This window comes from Pezoporus wallicus, unplaced genomic scaffold (assembly GCF_028554395.1).
Source record: "Pezoporus wallicus isolate ANWC-B61680 ecotype Strahan unplaced genomic scaffold, APGP_CSIRO_Pwel_v1 scaffold_7107, whole genome shotgun sequence".
In the NCBI taxonomy this organism is placed as follows: Eukaryota; Metazoa; Chordata; class Aves; order Psittaciformes; family Psittacidae; genus Pezoporus; species Pezoporus wallicus.
This window is the reverse complement of record NW_026642114.1, coordinates 2,576,026-2,602,873: the sequence shown is the minus strand read 5'-3', so window position 1 is coordinate 2,602,873 and position 26,848 is coordinate 2,576,026. Positions and strand designations below refer to the sequence as shown.

Genomic DNA, 26,848 nt, shown 5'->3' with positions numbered 1-26,848 from the left:
TGTGTATAAATACCTGATGGAAGGGAATAAAGACGACAGAGCCAGGCTATTTGGACGGAGGCTGTGAGCACAAATTGAAATATAAGACATTCCACTTAACCATAAGAAAAACCTGTTTTCACTGTGAGGGTGGTCAAGCACTGGAACAGGTTGCCTGGAGAAGTTGTGGAGTATGCATCCTTGGAGGTATATTTAGAATCAGACTAGACACTTTCCTAAACATCTTGCTCTAATCATCTTGATTTGAGCAGAGGTGTTTGGACTGGATGATCTCCACAGATGCCTTCCCACCTTACCTATTCTGTGAATCTATGAACTGTTCTCTGTCACTTCAGTTACCTGTTTTCTGTGTGGTACTTAGAGCAGGGGGGAAGAAGGGTCTTGGTCTGGTTGCATGTGAAGCCGTCGCAGGAATACTTTTGTTATGTCAAGTTCTGAGATTCTCATGTTGAGCCCATAGTCCACACAGTTCCAGGAGGGTTTCTGAAATCTAAGAGCCTTCAAGTCCTAGCTATTCTCTTGATCATTTATAAGAAATTCTCTGTCTTCTTGTCCTCATCTATAAGTAATTGCCCTTACCTTTAGATGTGTACATGCGCTGTCACAGTCTTTGCCTAATGACTGCAAGCTATGTATCAGAAGTGTTTGAATACTGTCTGTATTATTTGTTTTATATGCCTTATTTTTTTTATTTTGTTCCTCATTTTTGTAGTTTTTAGAACATTGATACTATCTTTTAAGCTATGTTTTAATGCTAATTCTAATTTTTCTCTAATACCTCTTAGCTCCTGCTCCTTTTCACAACAAGAATCTTGCAGAATGTTTCTCATTTCCCCTGGCAGTGTATTGTGCTTTTAGGATTCTGGCAAATAGGCTCAGGAAGCAGTATGCCTTTCTTGGGCATAAACCAGGAGGAAAAAAACCAAAACCAAAACTAGAAGCTATCTGTGCCACGTGTAGCTGGTATTATGCTTCTTTGTCTGCCTGGCCACCTGTATACCCAGGAGCATAATGCACCCTGCTGTCTTTCTCATAGGGACAAGCTTCTGGCATTATAGGTTTTGCTGTGAATAACCCATTTATATGCTGTTCCTTCTTAGCAGGTTGAAATGCAGGTGGGGGCTGATGTCACCCTGTTTTAAAACATGCCAGCTTTTGATCTGTTTAAGAGAGTAAGCTGCAATTAGAAGTCCGATTGCTTAAGAATACAGATGAGCTCAAGCCAAAACTATAGAAATAAAATACGCTCTTAACTTTGTGGATTGGCACACATCTAATAGGTGGATGATAAGATGGGGAGGAATCATGTTTCTTCCTTTGATTTTTATTAAGAATTTTCCAGCTCTCAGAAATAGGTAAGATGACTTGAGCACCTCATGAAAGTCTCAGATCAGTGGTCTGAGAAAGGCTTCAAGTGAAGAATGTAAGGGGTGCCTATAATGACTTTGAATTTGTGTGTGTGAGAGGTCATCTTTAAATTATTCTACATCTAAAGGAGAGAAATAATAAAAGAACTCGAGGGTTTTTTTTTCCCAAACATTAACACCTACTGTATAGGTTGGAGGGCTATGGGCAGCTGTTGTGTAGTGCTGTCTCAGTTATTCTTTCTTTGGCCCTGACTCTGTGCCATACCTTCTACTCACTGCTTGGATTTTTTTAACAGAAAGCAGCTTAAGGCAAGGGACAGCTTAACCTTTTTCCATACCGATGGAAAATTATGCTGAGACTTTCATAATAAGTTGCTTTTACAGCTTTTTAAGTTTGCCTCTCAGAAAAGCTATTTAAAAGCTATCTTCTCAATAGGACAGTGGCTTCCAGCATGCTCTGTGCAGTTGGTTTCTTTTTCCTTTCAAACACCAGGCAGTGGTACTTCCTCAGAACAAGGCATCTGTTTTTTTAATACTGCTAATTGGCATTTGTTTAGCATCTGGAATTTTGATTCATAACAGCATAATGGCCTTAAGCAAACATTTCCTTGACGAGACATTTTTTAAGTAGTCTTTTCAGTGGCAGTGGTCAGTGAAGGATTTATTTTAAGGGGCTGATGTGTAAAGTGCAGGAAATTTGCCTTCCTACCTCCCGCATGCACACTGAAGGAAAAGTCGTATGTTCAAATTTACTGTTGTGTGAAAAGTCAAATTTCAGTAGTTGCAAACATACTCTTTCTCAAGACTAACCACTACATGGACCAGCATGTGCAAAATGTTTGTTCCGGTTATGTCCCACCAAAGAGTATAAAGCGGATTTTGCTAATGCAGACACTGCACAGCGCAAGGCATACATACAGAGATTAGGGCTCTTGGTGCTTGTCCTTTCTTTTTTTGTTCCCCATTTCCCCCAAAATTCTTGCCTGCACTTGAAACAACTAGGTTCAGTTTGTTAATTGCCGTTTGACAATTTCCAAGTGTATCTGGGAAGAATATTGAGCAAGAATAGAAGGGCGTGAAAGGTAGGAAAATTGAGATGAGGAAGTATGTAAGTGTGTCGTCTCACATACAGATAGATCTGTGCTGTTTATGTACATATAGGAAAAGTAATTTTTAATAATGAATATTATTTGACTGAACAAATAGGAAGGCAGACGGAACTGGCTAGAAGTAGGCACTGTGACGCATAGGTGGGCGAGAAACCAGCTTTTCCCTTCCCACACACACACACCATGTCCTGGCAGAGTGTCTCAGTCTCAGTGCATCCCGTTCCCTACTGTTGCACTGTTGAGCCCTGATAGTACTGTGGCAACCTACCATATTTTCTCATTGCTCTGCCACTGGAATTGAGGGACCAATGTAAATATGTGATTATCAAGACCTTAAAATCTCTTGCAGTGGAAGGATAGAGAGGAATTGCTAAATCACTCTTCATACTTGGGTTGCGCACTCCAAATTTTGCTTCTTTGGGGTAGGGTTGTTAGTGAGTTGTTATTACAAATAATACATGATTCATGCATGTCTGCTGGCTATTAGAAAAAAAAAAATATGAGAAAGAGGCAAAGAAGCAAGTGCAAATGAGATAGCAAAGCCAGAACACAATCTTTGAAGTAAATAAAATAAATTTTATAGGAACCCTGTGTGTGTATGATGGGAAGACTGATACATACAGATTGCCTTCCTTGGTTTGCTTCTAGTCAAGGGTATAATCAGATCTATAGAAATACTGTCTGCCTCTTTGCTCTTTAAGAGTACTGCTAAATGGAACACAAGACAATGCAGTCAGCCTAAGTGAAGGTCAAAGCTTGATGAGATCTCGTGGCTGCCCAGCCTCATCTTTTAGGCAGTCAGCAAGATTGTTACTTCTCCAGAGCACTGCTCTGCTACCATCGTGCTACCAGGTTAGGACAAGTCTGACCTTTCTAGCCATGTGAGCTGACGGCATACAAGTACATACTCTTAATTCTGCATCAGCACCAACGCAGAGACAGAAGTGTTGATTTACATTAGTGTGAGGCATCGTGGCACCCTTCGTGAAAAACTGCCTGTGCTCAGATCTGTTAATGTAAGGTTAACATTTTATCATTTGCCTGTGATGTGATGGCTTAGGTATGCTGGCTGTTATTGCACAGATTTTGTATCAGAAGGCATAAATTGGTGATTGGCTGTCACTAGGATGCTCCCTAAATTTTCATCCCTATCTTTATTCTGGGGCAATATTGTTCACAGGCTATATAAAGTTCACAGTCTTTCTGCCAAAGCAGATTTGTTCATTACATCAAACTCTACCATCGAGTCAGATGATGCGTATATCCAGTCTGTGACACTGTCTGGTGGACCTCAACAGCAGGAACATTTTTCTTATGTTCGGTGTAAACCTAACTTTATCTAATTCCCCTGAAATTAATATAGGGAAGCTAGGAATATATATAGCTTTAAACACTGGTGACATTCCTGTCATCCTTGGTTTAACAGTATTTAAATGTGTACCGACTTGTGCTATTTTTCACCTCCAAATCCTGGCTTAGTCAAGGTATGCGGAGTATAATTAATGCATTCTCTGCAAATCAGTCCTTCTGGCCCTTTTATCACTTTTCATGCTCTTCTGTTTTTAATTCCCTTCAACTGACTCTCCAAGTTCTGGTACCTAAAGTTCACAGGAATGTGTGTTATCAAGTTTCTAATTGCTCACAACCCTTTGTGTTATTCTCTGTCCTCCCTGGCCCTCTCTTCACCTTCTAATTTAATGTAGCTTAGTGTAACTAATGTGCTGTTTAACTTTTCTTCCAGATCATTAACAAAGATGTTAAAAAGAAGCAGTCATGCCACTATTCCCAGAACATCCCATTGGACCCTTTGTTCTACCTTGATACCTTATCACTTGTCATAATTACTCTTTTTAGATATTCTTGCAGCCAGTTCTCAAGTTTGTGTTACTAGTTTTGACAAAGCTCGCTTCCATTAATTTTTCTAATTAGTATGTATGTTGTATTATCAAAAGGTGTTCTTAAATGTTGGGCTGCTTACTGGCTGCCTGCCACGGGACTAGAGAGCCAGGGTCACAAAAGTTATTGCTTTCTTCCTGATGCAAGAGAGACAAAAATGCAGCTACTTGAATTGTAGTGAGGTAGCTGGAGGCCATCACTTCTCCATGTACTTCACTGGCTGCAGCTGATAACTGTAATTTAATTAAACACCCTGATAGACTCAGGTGAATGGTTTCATAAAATATTTATTGTTTATCACCATTGCATTGTTGTTCTCTAGACAGGCTTATGACATTTATTCTTTTAATTCCTGAATAGGGGCTTTTAGGATGCCCTTTCGTTATATTAGTGCCTGCTTTGGACAGCTTCCATACCGTGGCTCTGCTCCCAGTTGTGTCCATGCTAAACACCTTGCTGAATTGGGATCTGAAAAGCTGATGTAGCTCTCCCCAGCTATTGGCTAGCTCTTGTTCATTATTTTTTTTTACTAAGACTCCCAGTGACCTGGAAATTTTATTATAGAATCATAGAATAGTTAGGGTTGGAAAGGACCTTGAGATCATCTAGTTCTAGCCCCACTACCATGGGCAGGGACACCTCACACTAAACCATCTCACCCAAGGCTCTGTCCAGCCTGGCCTTGAACACTGCCAGGGATGGAGCATTTTCCACTTCATTGAGGAGCCCATTCCAGTGCCTCACCACCCTCACAGTAAAGAACTTCTTCCTTGTATCTAATCTAAACTTCCCCTGTATAAGTTTTAACCCGTTACCCCTTGTCCTGTCACTACAGTCCCTAATGAAGAGTCCCTCCCCAGCATGCTTGTAGTCCCCTTTCAGATACCGGAAGGCTGCTATGAGGTCTCCACACAGCCTTCTCTTCTCCAGGCTGAACAGCCCCAACTTTCTCAGCCTATCTTCATACGGGAGGTGCTCCAGTCCCCTGATCATCCTCTGGCTCTCCTCTGGACTTGTTCCAACAGTTCCATGTCCTTTATATGTCAAGGACACCAGAACTTCACACAATACTCCAGGTGAGCTCACAAGAGAGCAGAGTAGAGGGGCAGGATCACCTCCTTCAACCTGCTGGTCATGCTCCTTTTGATGCAGCCCAGGATACAGTTGGCTTTCTGGGCTGCAAGCCCACACTGAAGCCGGCTCATGTTCATTTTCTCATCGACCAACACCCCCAACTCCTTCTCCGCAGGGCTGCTCTGAATCTCTTCTCTGCCCAACCTGTAGCTGTGCTTGGGATTGCTCTGACCCAGCTGTAGGACCTTGCACTTGTTATGGTTAAACTTCATAAGGTTGGCACTGGCCCACCTCTGAACATGTCAAGGTCCCTGTTGTGGTTTAAAACCACTCAGAGGGCTCTTGTTCACTCACTCCCCCCCCCCTTCTTGCGCCCCCCCCCCCCCCCCACTCCCGGAGGGACAGAGAGAACCGAAAAGAATGCAACTCCCATGGGTTGAGATAAGAACAGTTTAGTAACTAAGGTATAATAACAAGGGAAGAGAATACAACACCTCACCACCAGCTGGCCGATAACTTGCCCCCCCCGCCTGACCAAGCACCGATCGATACCACCTCCAACCCTGCAGTCCCTAGCCCTTCTGGGTAACTCTCAGTTACATCCTCGGGTAACTCCGGGTTACATCCTGGGCATGATGTGCTGGGTATGGAATACCTCTTTGGTCAGTTTGGATCAGGTGTCCTGTCTCTGCTTCCTCCCAGCTTCCCCTCCTCCCTGGTAGAGCATGAGGCTCACATGTTTGGTTTGGCCAAACCAAAACATCCTTGTTATCAGCTCTGTTCCCAGGCCAAAAGTCAAAACAGAGCATTGCACCAGCTACCAAGAAGGAGAAAAATGACTGCTACTGCTGAATCCAGGACAGTCCCTCTGATTGGCATTCCTTCCCTCCAGGGTATCAACTGAACCGCACAGCTTGGGGTTGTCAGCAGCCATTATTCCTTAAGTACTTTTGTCTGCGCGTCACACAGAGCACATGCAATCTCAGGATATATTTTGTTAATGAATGCATTATCAGTGTATCCCTGTTGTAGTATCCTCTCCCTTTCCTTGGTTTTCCTATTACTGTTTTTCAAGTTGCTCATCCTATTCTGTATCCCTCCTGTGGCTGTAGACAAATCTTCATTGGAAAGTTGAGATTATTATCTGGCCAAATCTGCAGTGCTGTCCCATCAGGGGAAAAATATCTTCCTGATCCTTGCTGTTGATCAGCTTGTGTCCTGAAGCATGATAATTGCTCACTCCTGTTATTTTTAAACCTGACTAATGCAGCTACATATGTTATTCTTCCTTATATAAACACATAATCCTTTTTTAATCTTGCTGAAAAAAATTTGTCTGTATAGTATCTTGTGGTAGAGAATTCTACAGACTGATTTATATATAGCATTTAGAAAAGGTCTCCTGACAATCAGTTAAATGTGCTGCCTCTCATGTAAAATTGTCCCTTGGTTTTCTTATGTAACAGGGCGCATGAGGAGTTTAGTTAATTTCCATTCTATTTGTTTTATACATCCATATAATCTCTTCTTGCTTTTGTTTCTAAAACAAATAGTTCATCTTTTAAAAATATCATTTGTAAATCCTCCTCTTCTCTGCATTTAATCAGTTTATACTTCTGGAGTTTAGTTTTATTCTAGTTTTCTTGCTGAGATGAGATCAGAAAAGAGTGGTGCATTACTGTGACAGCTATGGCAGATTTACATAATACTACTTTACTTTTATTGTGCTTTATCCTTTGCTTGTACATTCAAACATGGATTTTTATTGTTTTCTGCCTGTACACAAACCGCCTCTTCAGTGACACACAGTGCCAGGCTTTTGAGATGAGCTGATGGTGAAATTTGACTGTTGTCGGTCACTGTCTTCTTCTTTATATTATCACCAAGGTGTACGTATAGTTGCTTTCAGCTGCTTTTATACCATGTGAGTGGTGAGAGCCTTTTCAAAGGTAGTCACTGCTAATATTTTAATAATGAATGTTGCTGGGTTGGTAGACAAACTTCTCCCTAATATTGGCATTTTGTTGTTGTCCTACGGGGGATAGAAACCATGTTTGCTCCTAATTCCTGGAATATCCTGCTAGGTGTATCTTTCCATTTTACAGCTTGGTTTTATCTCCCCCTGCTTCGCTTCCCATTGCTTTACAGTGTTACTGGCACAGGAGAGCATTGTCACATGGATATGGTTTTTTGTTTTGTTTTCTCTTTGATAGCTGCTTTTAAGAAACTTGAAAAATAAAATGCTTTGTGTACTGACAACATGCAGTAGTTCAGAGGCAGTTCTGTTGTTGTCCATGGTCACTTGAGTGTTATCTTTGCACCCATCCAAACCTTCCTGAGAGAGAACAAGTCTTATCACTCTGTAAATGAAGTTACCCACCTGCTGTTGTTAATAATGCATTAGAGCTCCCCAGCAAGAGTTATAGATGTTCAAGTTGCATTGCAAGCCTCCAAGAGGTAATGTGTTCATCCCCAGAAATACCTAATGGAGGTAACACCACAGCAGTGTGTGTAAGAGGAACGTTTGTCACCCGTATTACACTAGTTCTTGTGCTTTGAAACTTCCTTTATTACCATTGCATTTTATCGATGGATAATTTGTGCTATAGTTATATATGGTTTTATTAGTTCATGGCTGAATTAACCTTTCGCTTCCAAAACAACAAAGACAATCATTATTTATTATGCATGGGCTCATCTCTCCAGAATGAATAATCGGTGCGTCTGTAGGGAATAATAGTCAAAAAGTTGAGTAATTCATACTCGGGCTGTCTTTGAATTTATTGGGCAGTTCATGTGCTGCTTTGTTGAGAATAGGACAGACAGACAGTTGTGATCTTTGGCACAGAATGAACATTTCGTAAAGCTAAAACTGCCCTGAATAACAACCATCCCTGAATTTAAAATATTTGGGATTCAGAGTTTCTGTACCTTCCCTGTGCAGCTATGGAGGGAAGTTAGAAAAGCCTGCTGAATTTATCGCTTCTGTGGCGATTTCTTTTTGGCAGAGTGGGAGAGATGAGTTGCTTAACTTCCAAACGAGATGAATAGACTTCTCAGCGGGACTGAATTATTTTTAGATGATGTATCACTGGGATTTCTTACCCCAGTGTTTGATGCTTTTGGCTGAGATGATGAACCTGCTCTGAACCTGTTCCACGTACCTGACTCGGTGTGTGCTTGTGTGTTCTCACTCCCGTCTTTCTTTTCCATCCTTGTTTCTATAATCCTGTGGTTCTGAGGGGAATTTGTACTGAACTTCGTCCCACTAGGTGCGGACCATCAAATCTGTCTTTTGAAGGAATAAGGCACATTCTTCTACAGTTATTCTCTCACTGGACTACTCATAAAATACCATGTTTACACAGTACTGATCCTTTTGCATCCTAGCTGATTTATCCTACCAGATATTTAGTACTTTTTTTTTTTATTAAGAACATAGTCTCATAATTTCTGGCAGTTTGGATAAGAAGTTTACTTCTCTTTGTCTGAGGATGTTTGCTTAAGCAGTAATATTCCCACTGTCTTTAAAATTATAATTCTTAAAGCTCAGACACTTCATTTCAGTTAAATATAAGAACCAAAGAGCAGTGTATTTTGTGTTGAAATAAGTATTTAAGAGAAATAGCTAGGCAGTAACAAAAGAAGAGTAGTTTTGTCTTTTTAATGATAAAAGCTACAGTTATTGGCATTGCCAGGGCTTTTTTCTCTATAAAAGTAGAAGGAAATAAAACTTCCCATTAGATGGTATTGTTTCACCTAGGAATTTATTTTTCATCACTACATCACTTTTTATATCTGCATTCGGTATTTAAAAGCACGTCCTTTGGCAAATGGCAGTTGAAAAACTCTGCTCGGTTCTGGCACATGTGAATTTTTCATGCTGCTCCCAGGTTGTCCATCTGTAAGAACTGGCCCTGCGTGAACTGCTAGCAAGGTGCAGAGAGCAAATACTGCAAATGCTTACAAGTCTTTTCAAGATGACCAATAAGTATGCTCTGTCTGAATAATTTTTATCCTTAAGTATGTTCTTCCTTTTTTTTTCTTCTTCGCTTTTTGTGTGTGTGTGTGTGTGTGTGTGTAGTCAATGCCTGATAGCCTCATTCAGCCCCTGATAGCAGATTTATTTCATTAGGGAATAGATTATGTTCAATTAAACCAAGAACATGTTTCAGTAATGTTAAAGCAATGCTAATTTAAAATTGTGCATGCACACAAAAATGAATATTCACAGTTCCTCTCTGACTGGGATTTGAAATGATTAAATATAAATATTTTTGGACCCCTGCTGAACTGGGTCAGCTTTGTCTCATTTGCCCTTAAGGGGAAAAAAAAAAAGTGTTATTTCTTTTTTGCAATTGGAGTAGCCTGAGAGGTACTGGAATGAAGCCACAGTCCACCAGATCTGAATCCCTGTAGTTGGGTTTGTTACCTTTTATGCTGAGAGGTCGAAATATATGAAAGTGCCTTTGAAAGTGCTATACATCCTCTACTTGAATTCCAGCAATGGCCCCAAGAGATGTCCAAGAGCATCTATTGATTACAGGGGTTTTTTCAAAGGCATTTTTTCAATACCAGGACCAAGAAAAATGCAGGAACATGGGTAGAGTTTGAGTGGCACACACAGCTAAAACCACTTCTTCCCTATTGACAGTAACTTTCCCCTCAGCACACTATGAAGATTTATGGGTGTTTTTTTGCAGTAGCTAGATATCAGGCCTTTTTCTTTCCACTTTATTTCCTATTTCAAGAGCATATAGCAGCTTTCACCACAGAGAAGCCTGCTGGCTAGTGAGCCTCAGAAACTGATGGGCAGCTTTGAATGTAGCTCTACCTTCAGATGCAGAAAACAGATTCCCTCTTCCTCTGTTTCCTGCAGCACCATCCGAATTGGCATCCCAGTTTCTCTGTGCTGCCCGTGGGCAAGTGTGTGTCAGGCTCTGGTGTGAGAGCAGGTTCTTTCCTACAGAAGTATTTGGGAAATATGCTGCATGTGTTGGAAAGATCCTACAAGCAGCATCAGGTATGGGTAGGCTTTTAGTAATATATCACCATCCAAATCTCAATGGGCGAGAGCAGACAGGCCATCTCGCTGCATTTGCAGATGTCATGGGTATAGGCCTGAGGAGCTGTGGATTTGGTGGGTCTTTTTTGACACCTGACAACTGAGCAGGACTCACTTGGACAAAAAAAACACAGCTGTTTCTTTTGATGAATGACCAAAAGAAACAGAGAGCCATCAAAAGAAACAGAGAACAAGTGTGAGGAGTGAGACAACAGCGTGTATAGAGAGGGAAACTGTGTGGTTTCAAGAAGGGTTAGGATGCAGGAGTGAACTGTGTGGAAGAAGAGGGACAAACTGAATGTAAAAGGAGCAAGAATAAGAGAATGAAGAAAGGTAAAGGGGTTGAAGGGTGTGCTTGTTTAAAGGGAAGGGAATACATTTTGTTTCAAAAGGAACTGAAAGTACAGGAATATAAAGGCAAATGTGAGACTGGAAATTTGGCTTAGAGATGCTTGCAATGTATGCCTTGACCCTGAACAAATGCAGGCTTTGCTGTTTGGAAGCAACTTCTTTACCAGCAATTTAGCATCCACTGATGAGAAGAGGGTAATAGGCCTTTCTTTGGAATACTGTACAATCATATAGTAGCTCAGGTTGGAAGGAACCTCAAAAGATCACCTGGTCAAACCTTTTGTGGGAAAGGATGTCTAGAGGAAATTACATAGCACCCTGTCCAATTGTAGATAAACCTCATTTTCTTCCTGAAGAGGTAAAAAAGATGTGAGTTTTTTCAGACTAAAAGATTATAGATAAAGTAGTCATTTGTTGTGATGTCCTGATTCTTATGTGAGAGGTAAGTCACATACTTCAGCCTGGGCGAGTCATCTGAAGCCAATAAAACTCTTGCTTTCCATGGTGTTCTCTATTGTCTCCAATTTGCTGATTTCTGTATTACAGGAGGCAGCTGTGGGCAGTGTCTGTTACCTGCCCCAGTTGCAGCTTGCAGAGGCTTGGCGTGCAAATAAATGTGTTCAAAATTAACTGTATTCAACTTCTATCTTAGCAAAACACGGACTATGGGAGAGCGGGCTGGCCCCAGCTGGATGTCACTGTCACTAGCCGTTTACTAAAGTAAGGCTTTAGACCTGCTGGTTCAGTATACACCAAAACATACTCTGAACAAATTCTACCAGCCTGTAACCATTCTATAATATTCATACAAGCATGGCTTCATTTGGTTGGGTTTAATAGCTCTCCAACAGCAGTGCACAGGGTAGAGTGGCTTTGTGCAGCTGATCTGTGAAGGAGCAGAACATATCTGGCCAGTAAAATGTTGCTTAATCATAATTGATTAAGCACCTCTGTGTTGATCATGCCAAAGAATATATGTGCATGTATGTCTGCAAGCCCTGGAAGTATTTTGACACTGTATGGCTTATTTAAAATGCATATTATACTCTGAGAAATTTAAAGGTCTACAGAAGAAAATCAAATGTGCAGGTTTTGAAATATTTCCGTGATTCCCCACACCTATAGAGACGTACCTGTCTTTGTATTTCAGTGGTCAGATGTACTCATGTTTCACTACTTGTAACACAACAGTGGGTCCTGATGGCATCAGTAAGGAGAACTATTAGAAACTGAGGACTTATCTGGGAAAGAAAATTCTAAGGAGTGATATAAGACAGCCTACTGCAATGGAGAGGGGACTTACAAAGATAATGGAGCCAAACTTTTCCCTGCAGTGGCAGATGCTATAGTCGGGCAGCAGCTGCAGATTGTTGTTTGGGAGGTTTTTATTGAACACAAGGAAAATTCTTCTCACTCAAAGGCTAATGCAGCACTGGACTGAGTTACCTAGAGAGGTGGTAAAGTCTTCATCACAAGAGGTTTTTGAGACTTAGCTAGGCAAAGTCAGAGTTAGGCTGACCTAGTGTTGGCAGTGCACCTACATTAAGCAGGAGCCTGGCTGGATGATCCCCAGAGGCTCTCTCCAACTAATATGGCTTTAGTCTGTGATTTTTTTGGTGAACAGTTGTATTTCAGAACATAGATTATTTGAAGATTTAGTATTTTTAGATCATAAGTAGATTTTTGAGTTGAGCTTTGCTTCAAAGCCATACCAGTACTAGTATCTGAAGTCACTAGTACATGAACTCTTTTGAAATTTTCAACTCTGGATAGTTCAATTTTGTATTAAAAATACAAATTATTGTAAATCTTAATGTGCTATATCTAAATTAAAAAGGAAAACCTGGGTGTAACTGTGGGTGCAATAGCAGCTCATAATAAAAGGCATTTTGTACTTTTAATCTGACCAAGAATTAAAAATGTATCATATAAAGGGGAAGTAGGAACAAATACTGACAGCTAAGACTACTCTGTTGAATGATGGGGGGGAATCTTCTTGTGTAATAGTTGGAATTCATTGAAGTGCACCTGTAATACGAGTAGTGCTAATTATTGCAATCTGAAGCTATCACATACTGGAACTGTCACTGGCAATCTAGCCCTGCCTTTCTGCTCAAAGGAATCCCAATGCAGCTTGTTGTCAGCAGGAATCACTGCCGAGTCTGGACTCAGTGACAGTGCACTGATTGATTTATTACTGGAATCAGCTTCCCTGTTTCACTTCTGCAACTTCTCATTTTAGGGCTTCTTCAGTAAGCGCCTGAAAGGGTCCATCAAGAGGACAAAGAGTCAGTCGAAATTGGACAGGAACACAAGTTTCCGACTCCCATCTCTCCGCAATGCTGATGACAGGTAAGGTTCAATGCATCACCCAAAACAGTTTCTCCTAATCCAGAAGCACTTTGCAGAAGCTGCATGCAGAATGCGTATGCACTCAGAATGAGAGCAAAGAATGGGATTTATTGTTAAACTCGCAGATGGGTGGGGTTTTGGGCTGAATCCAGTACATGTTAGAAGTTACTTAGTATACAGTGCACTACTGACACGGGACTAGAAACTTCTGATGTTCGTAATATCTGACAAAAGGTTCAGGTTAAGCATATGGATTCAAATACCTTTTTCTGCATCTGTTTTAAATAATTTAAGACTTTAAATTTCATGATACAAAGCCATTGGATTGACCAGCTTTAGAGAAACTTGCCTTGATGAATGCAATACTTACCCGCAGATCAGTGCCGATATGAGGAATTGTGTCAGTGAGAGCAGATTAGTTCAGCTAGCACCAGCAAAGCCCAGAGATGTGTGGTGCAGTTCAGGCACATTAAGAATCCTTGCTAATGTCAGTCGATTGTATAGTTACTGTAGTGTTACTACAGTGAACAGATGGTCTATTTTTCAGAAAACAGGAAAACTCAGTAACTTCTGACCATCTTAGTGCTCCATTTGGTATAGTGCTTGTTTAGTTTTTGGCTGGCAGTTCAGGCTGGAATGAATTGTAGATGAGGCAAGCAAAAGCACTTACACCAGTTTTCCAAACAATTTGTAAAATCTCTTGATTGTTTTATTAAACATTATGCTGGTTTACATTACACAGTAGCCCAGCAGGAGAACTACATTGAGTGAAAAACAGGTTGCCCTGTACTTAAGGCCACGGCAGGCTTCTGTGATTCTGCAGTTTAGTGCATTTTCCCTTCTCCTTTAGCTGAGTTAAATTCAGTAGTTGAATCTGTCATGCTGTGCTGCTTCAATCAGTGGTGCTATCTTCTCCCTCTGAAAGGCAGAACCATAAAATCATGGAGATAGCAAAGCTTTCGATGTTAGAGGTCTTGTTAACTTCTTGAGGTACAGAAATGACTGCTGTTTATCAAATGTGACTAAGGATGTGGGCGATTTCTACAGTCATAATAATGTCCACTCTGTTTTGAGACAAGCTTTGTTATAAATCTGTATTTTCAGGGAGTTACAACATAGCTATAAAAAGCAACTCAGTAAACACAAACATGTTAAATAATACCACCATGTACATAAAATACCTTGTACTTTTACTGTTGTTTGTAGCCAGTTTTGCTTGAAGTTTTGTAATGCAAGAATCTCTTTGCCATAAATAATATATTTGTCTCTCCCTAACTTGGTACTCTCACACTTCCTTTTGCAGTGTAAGGGAAATGCTGTTGTACTGGGAAAGCCAATAAATTTAGCTGCAATTAATCCCTACAATTTCGGTTTAAGACATAATATTATACACAGCAAAGCTCTCTTCTTGTTAAAACCAGATTCCCCTCTACTTCTGCCAGTGTGGGCATGAATTGTCAACTAGACTTGAATGAAATGTCGATTTTCTTTGATGGCTTGCAAAGCATAAAATCCATTGCATGCCGTGATAGCGTTAAGCATAGCTGGTCTGTTCTGTCAGTGCTTTTATGTCTCCTTGGCAAGGATTTAAAAAGGAGGATGCAGGAGCATATGGACTGAGAAGTTCCAGTGACAGAATCCATGCAGAGGTCTGGAGGAACAAGCTCTAGAAAGCCAGTGATGTGCCAGATGTTAGACAGGGACAAGCTGGTGGTTGCTCTTTACGTTCCCTCCAGTCATCCTCCCCCTTTAGCCTTCTATAGTAGTCTTATAGCAAAGCATCCTGCATCTGTAGGGCAGGAGATGGAACAGTGTTTTGAGGATTTTATGACTTGGTATGTTTATTTGCTACTAATGGAATGAAGCATTTTTTATACCAGTCTGTGTGTCCTTCCTACTCTGAGGTATATATGCTGAAGTGAACAGAGGGCACAGTTTGGAGGCAAGGGAGATCACATGAGAGTAGTCAAGCGATGTGGAAAGCTAGCTGAGATTAATTTTACTTGAAGATAAATCTTTGCACAAAGGAGTGTAGATGTTGAAAAGCATGAGCCTCACCTCAAGCTCTGTTGAAAGCCTTATGCTGCCCATGAGGGTCAAAAATTGCTGATGAATTGGGGTGGTTTGGTCTTTGGGTTTGGTTTTGGACTTTTTTGGAAAGAAAGCGTAACAGCACTACTCAACCTTGTAGTTACCTTTTGCTGGAAAGATCTGAAGGTTTAAAGGAGCTGTCTTTGCATTTGTGGTCTAATCAGACAGTCCAATTGGATATACAACTTTGAAAGTTTATGGTTAGAGCTGTTACTTTTCTAATGCTATTTTATAAATGAAGCCATAAAGAAAACAGTTCCACTGTAAAGTGAAACTTGCCAGTAATTTCTGCCTTCCCTCCCATGTTTCACTCTGTATCTGGGGGTGCCTGTAAAATGCAACTGGTGGGTAGAACAGCAGGAAAAACAACTCAAACCATGTGGGAATGAAACACTGAAGATGAGGAACAGATTAGTATTCTGGGAGTATATGGGTTGGAGGAAAGAGTAGGCTAAAAAGATTGATTCGTGTTTTAGAATTATGCTGTTGTTTGGGATTTTTTCCAATAGGACAAATCAGTGACAACTGTTTCTGCCTGGAAGAAGATAATACAGAGCATCTGACTCTTAATTCATGAGAGGGAATTGCTGTTCTCTCACCTTCTGCTCTTCCTGCTTTTTCTAAGTGTCTTTATCTGTTGCAGTAAAAACTTTCCTGTCCTACCCTGGTGAGTCAGCCCTTTCCCATTTTAAGCAGGTGGTGCTAGTTGATGTCATGGTGTTATACTGGTTTTCAGGGCCAGATTGACTCGATATCATCAACCTTTTCTTGCTCTGACAAATTCAAGAACCCTGTCTCAAAGAAAGTATTATACAACTTTATAAATTACAACCCTGCAAGGACTAGAAGCAAATAGAGGCTGCTGTCAAGTTGCTTTCTCATGCTTTTGTAGTGTTAGCTCCTGTTAAGAAACAGGATATGTTTATAGATAAATACCTATAAAATTCTGGAGTAAGGAAGATTAGTTATCCTGGTGCGCATCAAGATTTGGAATACTGTAACGCTGCATGCCATGTCGGATGGTGACAGAGGATGGATGCAGTTTGTTCAGAGTTGATTTAAAATAGAAAAGATTCAGAAATGCTGTAGGGAGGGAGTGGTGGAGATAAGTTGCATATTTTTTTTGTAATCAGATTTTCTAGTTCAGCAGAAAGCAATTGGCCAGCCTGCTTTGCTGGCTTTTAACTTAGAGCGTCTGGGTTAGTGGATGGGGAGAGGACAGTGCTACAGCACCCCTCCAGAAACAATCCCACCATGGGTCAGCATCCAGGGGTCATGTAGAAATCCACAATCTCTCAGTCTGTAATTCTCATCACTTCTGCTACTCCAGCTTCAGATTTTTTGCTGGGTGGTCTGTTGTACTTGAAAACTCGTGTTTTGTCTTCATGTGAGAAGACTTAGGCTCTGCTTGGTTGTGACTCATGCCAGATGTGAATGAAGCTCTTCCAATATGTGGCCAGTGCAGCATCTCACCAAGTTAGCAACAGCTCTCACCATGAGGCTATCTGGCACCACATTACTGTCTCATCTTTCACAGCTTTTCTAGCCTGTTTCCCACAGCATTCTTTGAGCACTTCAACCCACACGTTTGTCTTTAACATTTTCTCAGTGTCAGTAATATATAAAACATGTTAAAAAGCATGAGAAAAGACTTAAGGAAAATTACATTTGAAAGGAGAGTCCAAATTAATATTTTCAGTTTGCAGCCAGGAATTTAAGAGTATTTCCAAGTAGACCAACAGTTCTTGCCTCAGTTTTGTTTACGGTGAGGAAGCAAAAATGGTTGAGACTGGCTGCATATGGTCTCAGCGACTGCAATAAAGCTCTGCAGACAGCTGGGAGGGTTTTGCCCTGTTGGGATTTACTGCCACGTGGGGAATCCTCCTGCTTTACTAAAAGTCATTTTATGGCATTATCAGATAGTCGTAGACGAGCACAGGATCCATTGTGTCCTTGCTCAGAATGGACTCCAGCAGGTTGCAGGGAAGAGGGTAGCCATGGCTCTGGGGTTCATGGTGAAACGGTATCGGTGCTCAAACGACAGCTTTTTCTACTTTCGGTAAGTTCTTGCTCCTTCCTCCTTACTGGTTTCTTTGCAGTATGAAAATAGCACAGATCGCATAAATAATAGAAACAAATCTTGCCATGTTTTTCATACTCATTCATTATAATTTAATGCTGGTTTTCAAAAAAAAGGTGGGTGATTTTTATCCTGATTTAGATGTAAGGATAAAAATCTGTGTTACACAATATGTTGCTAAGGCTTGACTCACTCAGAGCTTGTATTCATTCAGCAGCTCTGCTACTGGAGTATAGGGAAAGGGGAGGAGTGGTTTGTTTCCGGAGAGACATCTCACTCCTGTTTTGATGAACATATTTCTTTCAGCCAGTTCTTTCAGTCCTTATGCAGTCATTTGTTTTTCAGTGAAAACTGAAAAAGATCTCACTGTTAAGCCTATTTCTCCTTCATCTTCACATTAGACTGCTCTGTCCCATCTGCAGGCTCACTTGACCCCTTTATAAAAATATACTTTTTAATGGCTGATGCTTTTCTGCAAATGCTGGGCTCATCCACACAGCACTCACCCATAAATTCTTTGTGAAATGAAACCAAGTCAGTTAAGCATCTCTGGTTCAGCAAAACAAAAGAATTTGAAACGTTCATAGCAGAGACCACGGTTATAGTAGCGTGAAGAGAATGCTACCGCTATGGAATTCAGCAGCCTGTTTGGATGCACCATATGAGATGTCTGTTAGACAAGCTGCGATCTGTAGGGAGAGCATGCAGGCAGGGGAGGGCTTTGCAAACCCAGGATTCAAAGAACACTTCGGGTAGGGCCTTGCAAGAAAAGACCAGAATCTCAGTGGAAGGCTAAAGCAGTATGCGCAGAAAAAGCCAGTGTTTAACTGCAGCTGAGCAGAACTGGAATCTAAATAAGTTACTCTAAGTTTCTGATTTAAAAGAAAAAATTAATAATGGAACTGGTCAGACTTGCAGAATTGTTGACCAAGTAATATGATGTTCTACTAATTGGCAGTTGGAAAACAAAGCGGGGTGTGGTGCCTGCAAAATGAACACTTGAACTGGGAAACCTGATGCTGCAGCACTGGTCGAACACACCTGTATATTGCCGATGATGTTGTCGACGTTAGGGTCCAGTTCAGCAGGGCTGGGATTTTGAATAGCAGCGCTGAGCAGAAAGTTCACTACAGTCCAAGCTTTCTCCTGTGACTTTTCGAGTGGCTAAGTATCGAATTCAGATTTCTGATCTTGGGGAGTGTCTCTAAACACACGGGTATTGTGCTGGAATTATTTGAAGCATGCAGACATCCAGTTTCTTGTAAGACTGGTGGAGATGTGGCTTTAGCTGGGTGCTTGGGCTGAAAACACTTCTCAGAATTCTTTGCCTTCGCACCACTTCAGTAAAAGAAACAGACTGTGGGATTTGTTCCTTGGTAGTTCATTTCCATACTTTTATTTTTTATTTTTTTGGATATGGATATCCACAGGCTTGTTTTCCAAGCAATATAGTGCTCTCCCTGGAAAGCTCAGTAATTGAAAGTGTTTTGTGCTTTGCAGGTTGGCTTTTAAATAGGTCAAAATCAGCAGGAGAGCTTCATAACCAGAGCAATTAAGAGTTTAACCCTTTATCCTACACGCCTTATCGACAGTAGAATGTAATAGAAGTCGGATAATAGGCTGCTTTGTGCCATGGGCGGCCACTGAAAGCCAGAGGTTTCTAGTTCCTGGCTTACAACTGAGATCTTCCTGTAGTGGAAAATTACTGAATGATGGTGTGCAAGGACAGAGGGTCAGCTTGGGGTTGGGCCAGCAAGATGGTGTTGTTGAAGAGATCTATTTCAGTGGCAGTTGCATGCTGCTGCCAGGTCAGTGGTTTGGGGCATTGGCTGGGCTGATTTAGAAGGGAATCATGCAGCTCTCAAGACCAGTACTCCAGAACATGTAAAAAGAGGTGAGACGTTTAAAACGTTCCCTGATATGCTCCTCCTCTACCTGCTTTTCTTATTGGAAAAAAAATATGGAGAATACCTATGTCAGAATTGTTTGGTGCTATTGCTAACTATTTGCTCTGAATTCCTAAGTCATTCCTTTGCAATCTTTTTGTCTTTCTATGTAGTAGATAGAAAAAACATCAGGAAAGAAGCTGATCATTGGAAGTTAACTGTTATTTAAAACAGGATTTGTGTTGTTAATGGAGCTGTTTAACAGAAACAGATTTGTACAAACAACCCTTCCCCCACCTTTTGCATGTGTGATCTTCCTGTTTACAGTAATCTGCTTCTCTGGGATTACCTCTCTCCTAACAGACAATCTAAGCAATATTAATTTTACCAGTAGCTTCCTACCTAATACAGGAAAGACCCTGTTAATCCAGCCCATTTGCTGGACATTGGGAAGTAAGTCAGTGGCATCTCTGAGGCCAAAAAATGGAAGCCAGCAAGTAATTTTCTTTCACTGTACTTACAGCATCTGAATATCAGATGAGGTGTTAAAGCATAAGAGAACTATTATTTCTGTATAATTGTTGCCTGTATTGATTGAGATGCTGCTGATTTAAGCACAAGTCGATGATTTGCTTTGCAAATCTATCAATAGATGAAATGAATACCATAGTGTTTACAAATGCATGTGTTTGTAAATGCATGTGGTTGCATCGGACCGACAACTTTACTCTGGTGTTTATGGACGACAAAGTGCCAATTCTAAGCCACTTAATCAGTTTATTGAGCTGTTTTAAATACGGTAACTTCAAGGGATTGCTGTAACAGATAGACTTCCTCTGCCCCAGGACCATGAGTCAACAAAGCTAGCCATGCTCTGGCTGATCTGCAACGGAACAAAATGTACAAAGCTAACTAGTTAGAAGAGCAGTAAAGCAGAATAGATGCTACCAAAGGATTTAACTTGCAAGATTGGATGTGGAGGCATGGAGTAGAGTTGCTGTGTACCTGCATTTGCCCTTGTCCTGTCCCCAAAGGCTGTTTCAGAGGCACCGCGGGCGATGCCTGCGTCTCTCCCACTGTCTTTAACAGTCCAGGTCTCATTAAAGGAAGAGGAGGGACTTCTTTCTTTCTGGAAAGGTCACCTTTGCAGCTTTTAAGCATCACAGCCTCCCCGCGCCTGCTGCCTCTCCTGGCTGCCGGCTCCCCCTAATCTCCTTACAGGAGGCCGCTCCATAGCAACACGCACCCGGGAGCCTCTTCCTGGAACCCGCGGGGCCGGGTGGGAGCGCAGCAGACAAGGAGACAGATTTCTTTACCGGTGCGGCTGTGACTTTTCTTCTTGCCCCAGCGTATCTGCCTGGCATGATGCTCGTCTGAAATCTGTAACCTAAGGCTTGAGGAAGAGTTCCTCCTGGATTTTGGTGCCTTTCTTCCTCTCCTGGCAGGATTTCTTGTCTGAGATGTAGCGCAGAGCACGGAGTTTGAAAGGAAGGGCTGTGACATGTGGCACCGCTATGATTTGGGGATGCACTGCTAAGTGGCTGTATAACTGTTTCATGTAGGTGTGCTCTATTTGTCTTACTCCAAATGCAGCCTTTGCTTAACTGGGATTTGTAAAATCTCTTTTTCTTTCTCCTTTATTTGGCAATTATTTTTATTTCCCTCCTCTTCCCTCTCTTTATGCCCACTCCATGATTTCATTCTCTGACGAGGAGCTAAGACGGGAGTTGTCTGCAGGCTCCCAGCCAGCTCCCCTGCATCATGCACTGAAGTACTTGGTTAGGACTGGAGATGCTGAGAGTTTGGGATAGGGACAGAAGCCAAGTGACCTCAGCAGTGCTTTCGTGAGAGAAGAAATTAGAGAGGGTTTTGCAGAGATGATATTAAAGTGGTGTATTGTGGTGTGTTTATTTTAGACTTGCCCTACCTTAACTGCAGCAAGTGTTCAATTATACATGGCTGTGGTTTTCAGTTTGCGTTGGTACAGCTGCTGCTGTAACCTGTTATAACAAAGCATGCACAGTGCAGCCAACGCATTTGTACCAGTGCTGTTGTTTTGCGTTTGAAATCAGTGTCTTTGTAATATCCCTCTGATGAAAGGTTTTTGCTGCCTGCTCTTAGGTCATTCGATATATTAAATGGGAACAAAGTTCTCTCTTACTGTTTAATAAATCTTATCATACATGAATCTACCAGAACACCTTCAGCATTTCATTTTGTACAAACGAGCAGTCAGATGAACTCTGCTTGTTGCTTTACATGTATCCTTCATGATACCAAGTTACTGTTAAGCAGCTTTAGAAGTACTGAAGATGCCTCTTCCAAATGGTGGTGGGTTTTTTTATCTGTGTTTCCCCATAGAGTTGCTTAAGGGTAGAAGGAATTTGATTTTGCTAAGGATACAAAATGAGGCTTTTTGGGGGGATAAGATATGTGAGGGAGGTATATAAAAACTACTTATTTTTCAAAATAAAGGAGGTCTTAGAGGTAGCTGTGCTTTTCACTGCTCCATAAATACATTTTAAAACATTTTTCATTTGATACTAAGCCTTGATAAGGGAGATTGAGTAAAAGAGGAACTACTTTGTGAGAACAAACACAGGTGAGAGAGCATCATTTCTGAGCATCACTTTTCTCTGAATAATGTACAGACAACTGGTGCCTTTCTACTTTCACGTCTGTTCTTTGTGCTCAGTGACACTTGGCGGATGTGCAGCTGTATTTATGGACAGACTTTCATGGATCACTGAACAGGGATAGGGACCAGCAAGAGCTTCAATATTTTGGCAAAATCTGGACCTACCAGGTTAACAGCTCCTTTTCTGCTAAGCTGGAACTCTCTGCTTTTCCTCCTTGTTCATCATCTGTGAAGGCTTTGACTGAGTTACAGCTAGAGGAAAAATGTGTGCGCAGTGTTTACCTTCTGAAGTAGAACTGCTAGTTGTGCCTGAAGTATCACATGACTTCACTGCAGAAGCTTACAGTTCAGGTGTCAGTTTGGAGTTAGAAGGAGCACAGGGGGAACCACCATTACCTGTAAATTGAGCATGTTTTACAGCACTGACAGCAGAGCGCCCTTCTATGCACAAATGTTACATTGAATTGGGAGTATACAGAAAGTGTTAGAGCACATTTTATAATGTTGCAGTTGGTTGCAAAAAGCCATGGAAGTGGAAGAAAGGATATGTTTTTGAGGACTAATCAAGAGCTGATAGGGGCAAAGAGAAGATTGCCTTGATAAAAAGGTTCTGTGAGTTTGGGAGATGCTAGCTCTGGTAGAGCTCAGGGACTGAAAAAGAGAAGTAGTATGTGAGTGAGGGGAAGTCAAAAGAAAATGGAGGTAAAAAAAAATAAAAAAACAAAAAAAAACTTAAAACTGGAATGAGCAGCTGAAGAGGAAAATGAAAAATGTAGGAGATTGACTTAATCATTGTGAAGAGGGAAATAATTTTCATTTTTTATTTTATTGTAAAGGCTTTCATACAGTAAGAAAAAGCGTATTGGGAAGGGTTGTCACTATAATGAAAGTAGCTATCATTCTGCATTAGTTTAGACATTTAGAGATTGGTGTGCTTCTTGCTGTTGATGCACAACATTGATTTAGTAGTCCAGATAGTAGTAAATATTTTCAGCGATATATTCAAACCTATAGTTTTTTTTCAAATTTCAACAGCTAAGTGCTGAACTTTGTTTTACTGCTTTTCTTTCACTTACGTCTCAGAAGCTACAATTTCTAGGTCAGTGGGGATGGACTTCCTAGGCTTGTGTAGCTGAGTATTTCCTTAGGAGTCCGTAAGGTTTACAAACTAATTGTAGAAGTTGTTCTGAATAAACACCAACAAGCTGCATCTTTCTCTGAGATCTCGCCAACTCTTTTGGTAATTGTGAGGAAAATAATGTTTCCTTTCCCCTTTGTTCTCCTACAGGTCACGTGGATTGCCAAAGCTGAAAGAGTCCCGTTCCCATGAGTCTTTACTGAGCCCAGGCAGCGCTGTCGAAGCCCTGGATCTCGGGTCAGAAGAAAAAGTCTTTGTCAAGCCACTTCACAGCAGTATCCTTGGACAAGACTTCTGCTTTGAGGTAAAGCGTGCCTTCCAAACACACGGCCAATTATATGCTGTCGGGCTGAACCCTTGCAGTATGCATTTCTGTGACTTTGTAATTGGAGAACACATGAGCAGCCACTGCTATCCTGAGGTTTGGGTGGGGGCTGCCTAAGCAGCATGCAATTCTAAAGTCTTTGAGACTAATGGCATCAATCACTCAATGGAGAGAAATCTTTTCCAATTACTGTATCTTCTAGTTGAAAAATCTCTTTAATTTGATAAATATCTAAGCAGTTGTAGTTTGCATGCAAATGTAAGGTTGAAACATACTATTGTTCGTAAGCTGTGTGTTCATCCTCTCCAAATTCACCTGAAATTAAATTTAGAAAGTATACTGTAACTGACAAATGTGATTTCCAGTCAGAGCCCCTTGCATTAGCTCAGCCTGTTCTCCAGTTGCTAAAGGAGAAGCTTCAGTAACCGCCGTCATGTCCATTGCACCATGGAGCAGGATGCAAAGATTCTCTTGCTGTTTCAGCACAGCCTGCAGCACAGCACTGTATGGCTCCTAGCTTTGCTTCACAAACAGGCTGTTTGTGTGAGCACAGTCCTTAACTCACAGGACCAACAGCATATTCGTGTGTGCTGTTTGGATGCATCTAAGCCCATCATAATCTGTCGTGGTAGGGACGGGTGACAGTCTGTCTTCAGTAGGATTAGTCAGATGTGTCTGAACTTCTGGAACAAAGACCTGTTTACAACCTGGAAAACTGCTCTGGCAGAAAACCAGCATATCAGGCTCTTCTCCCTCGGGATGCATCCAGGAACTGTTCCTGTTTGCTTTGTCTCATTCTTCTGGTTGGAAGCGCTTTCCAGCTTCAGTTTGGGGGGTTGAGTGAAAAAACTGGCAACAACTTAGCTCTGAGGCTGTTGCCTCAAACTGCTTCTTAATTGTGTGCAAAAATGATTAGAAAGAGTGAGCAAAGCTTGTCAGGCCATGCAAAAATGAAGGAAGCCAAGGTAGTTCCCTCCTGCACTGAAACCACAGTTTCAGTGTGTATGGTATTGAGCATCAGGGCTGGATCAGAGCACAGCTGCTTTGGTTGCTGTATATATGGACCCTTGGAAATATTTTTTATTTCCTGAAGACACCATTTCCAGTGTGTTTTGCCTTATATTAATACACTGTTTAGTTCTGTTGGTCTTTATGCTATCCACATCATCTGCCTCTGGAGCTTAACAGGGAAAACTGCAAGTGTTTAATAGCTGTGGATCAATTAACAAGTTTAAAAAAAAATTAACTGGTTGATTAAAGCCTTGTTTTAAAGTCTTTAAGAGAAGCTTTTGGTGCTCCTCATATGTTTCTTTAGTCTTATATTAATTCGAGCTGAGGGGTTTTTTTCTCTCTTCATTTTGTGGGCCTTTTAACCTCTCTGCCTTCTAGGCTCCCATATTGTTTTCCTGGCTTTTTAGTATTTACTTTGTTGCTCAGGCATTGCTTATCTTCCTTGCTTTTTGCAGCCTCTTACATGTCTCCTAGGCTTGCCTGAACTCAGCTTGTCATTCATACGTTCCAGGTAACCTACTCCAGTGGCAGTAAATGCTTCAGTTGTTCCTCTGCAGCAGAGAGGGACAAGTGGATGGAAAACCTACGCAGGACAGTGCAGCCAAATAAGGTAATAAAAACTGTGGAAATAAGGTTACTGGGGAATAGAGGTGGTACGATTGGATGTACCAGGGCTTCACACAGATGCATTAATTTAGTCTGAGGAGACATCCACTCATCAGTGTATCAGAAGGCTGCTGTGTACTATTCTAGTAAGTGCAGTAGGTCAAACCTTTAATGAATTAAATACGTGTCAGCGTGCTTTCCGATACCTGCCCCAGACTGTGCTTATGATGTTTCAAACTGGATTTCTGATACCGTGTACCTCAGAAGGATAGAACTTGTCTTCATAGGTTTCATGTTTCATGGGGGCACAGTTGGGGGAGGGGGGTGGTGGAAACAGGACCAAAAGGAATTTGAGCCAGAGTGAGAATGGGGGTCAAGTTATTGATCAGCTGGAAATATCTGATAAGTCACCTTCATAGTTGGCATACTACCTTTGAGGGACAAGCTAACAGTTTCCTTATTCACAAGAGTAAACAATACAGTGTGCCACACCAGTCTAGCAGCTTTGAAGGGCTTCTGTGTGGAGTGTTTGTTTTCTAAAGCATTTCAGATAGAGCTTTTTAAGAAGACAGATGTTCTAGTCCCCACCTTTGGCAAACAAAAGACAGCCCTTCGCCTCTGTTTTAGAAAATGTCTGATTTTCTAGAGGTTCTGAAGATCAGAGAATCGCATTCTGAACTCTGACCCTGTCCCTACCTTGGACATAAAAGGCAGCCTTTTGCTACTGCTTTAGAAGACAGAATCTTCAATTTGTAGGGATTTTGAATCCAAGCTGAGCTCTTTCTTCTGCACAGGACAACTGCCGTCGAGCTGAAAATGTGCTCCGTCTCTGGATCATTGAAGCAAAGGACCTGGCCCCCAAGAAGAAATACTTCTGTGAGCTGTGCCTTGATGACACTCTCTTTGCCCGCACCACCAGCAAAACAAAAGCAGATAACATTTTCTGGGGAGAGCACTTTGAGTTCTACAGTCTCCCACCTCTTCACAGCATCACAGTTCACATCTACAAGGATGTGGAGAAGAAGAAGAAAAAGGACAAGAACAATTACGTAGGCCTGGTCAACATTCCCATGGCCAGTGTAACCGGTCGCCAATTTGTGGAAAAATGGTACCCAGTCAGCACTCCTACACCCAACAAAGGGAAATCAGGGGGACCTTCCATTCGGATAAAGTCCCGTTATCAGACCATCACCATCTTGCCCATGGAGCAGTACAAAGAATTTGCAGAGTTTGTTACCAGCAACTACACTATGCTCTGCTCTGTGCTGGAACCTGTGATCAGTGTAAGGAACAAGGAAGAGATGGCTTGTGCTTTGGTGCACATTCTTCAGAGCACTGGGAGAGCTAAGGTAAGAACAGGCATCTCCTGTCAAAATGATTACCTCTCACTGCTGATCAGTGATACCTCCTCAGCTAGAAGCTAGGTAGCCTGTGACCATAAGCAACAGCAGGAGGCACTTGATGGGATAAGGCTGAGAAAAGGGTCTCAAAAGTATATCTGAAAAAAATTGGGCAATTGAATCTACCAGGAAGGCATATAGCTAGGCATCCTACAAACAATGATTAAGAGTTGATAGATTAAAGATGCTGCATACAAAGTATAAGCAGGAGGACTACAACTAATGTTGTCCTGAAAGGTTAGGGCCTGTACTTGAGTCTTCAGCAATGTTTTCTGTTTTTCTAAAATCATGATACAGGATAAGAGATAAATAAGCAAGAGATTGGTAAACCGGGGAATTACTTCTATAAATAAGTCTCTGATACAGTGAGCAGCAGGATGCCATTGTTGATTCAGTGCTAAGTCAGCGAATCAATGCTTACATTGACTTGGTCAGCATTTGAACAGCCATTTGGGGAAT

General features: G+C 41.4%; 1 protein-coding gene across 15 annotated transcripts in view; it reads left to right on the top strand.

Moving 5' to 3' along the window:
- The window catches only part of RASAL2 (RAS protein activator like 2), a 180,789-nt gene that overhangs the window by 131,543 nt on the left and 22,398 nt on the right, over positions 1-26,848 (top strand). For all 15 annotated transcript variants that reach the window (XM_057427027.1, XM_057427029.1, XM_057427028.1 and 12 more), the window contains 4 exons: positions 13,105-13,214; positions 23,198-23,351; positions 24,895-24,993; positions 25,784-26,338. In XM_057427027.1, the coding sequence (XP_057283010.1) occupies positions 13,105-13,214; positions 23,198-23,351; positions 24,895-24,993; positions 25,784-26,338 (918 nt within the window). The remainder of the gene's footprint in view (positions 1-13,104; positions 13,215-23,197; positions 23,352-24,894; positions 24,994-25,783; positions 26,339-26,848) is intronic.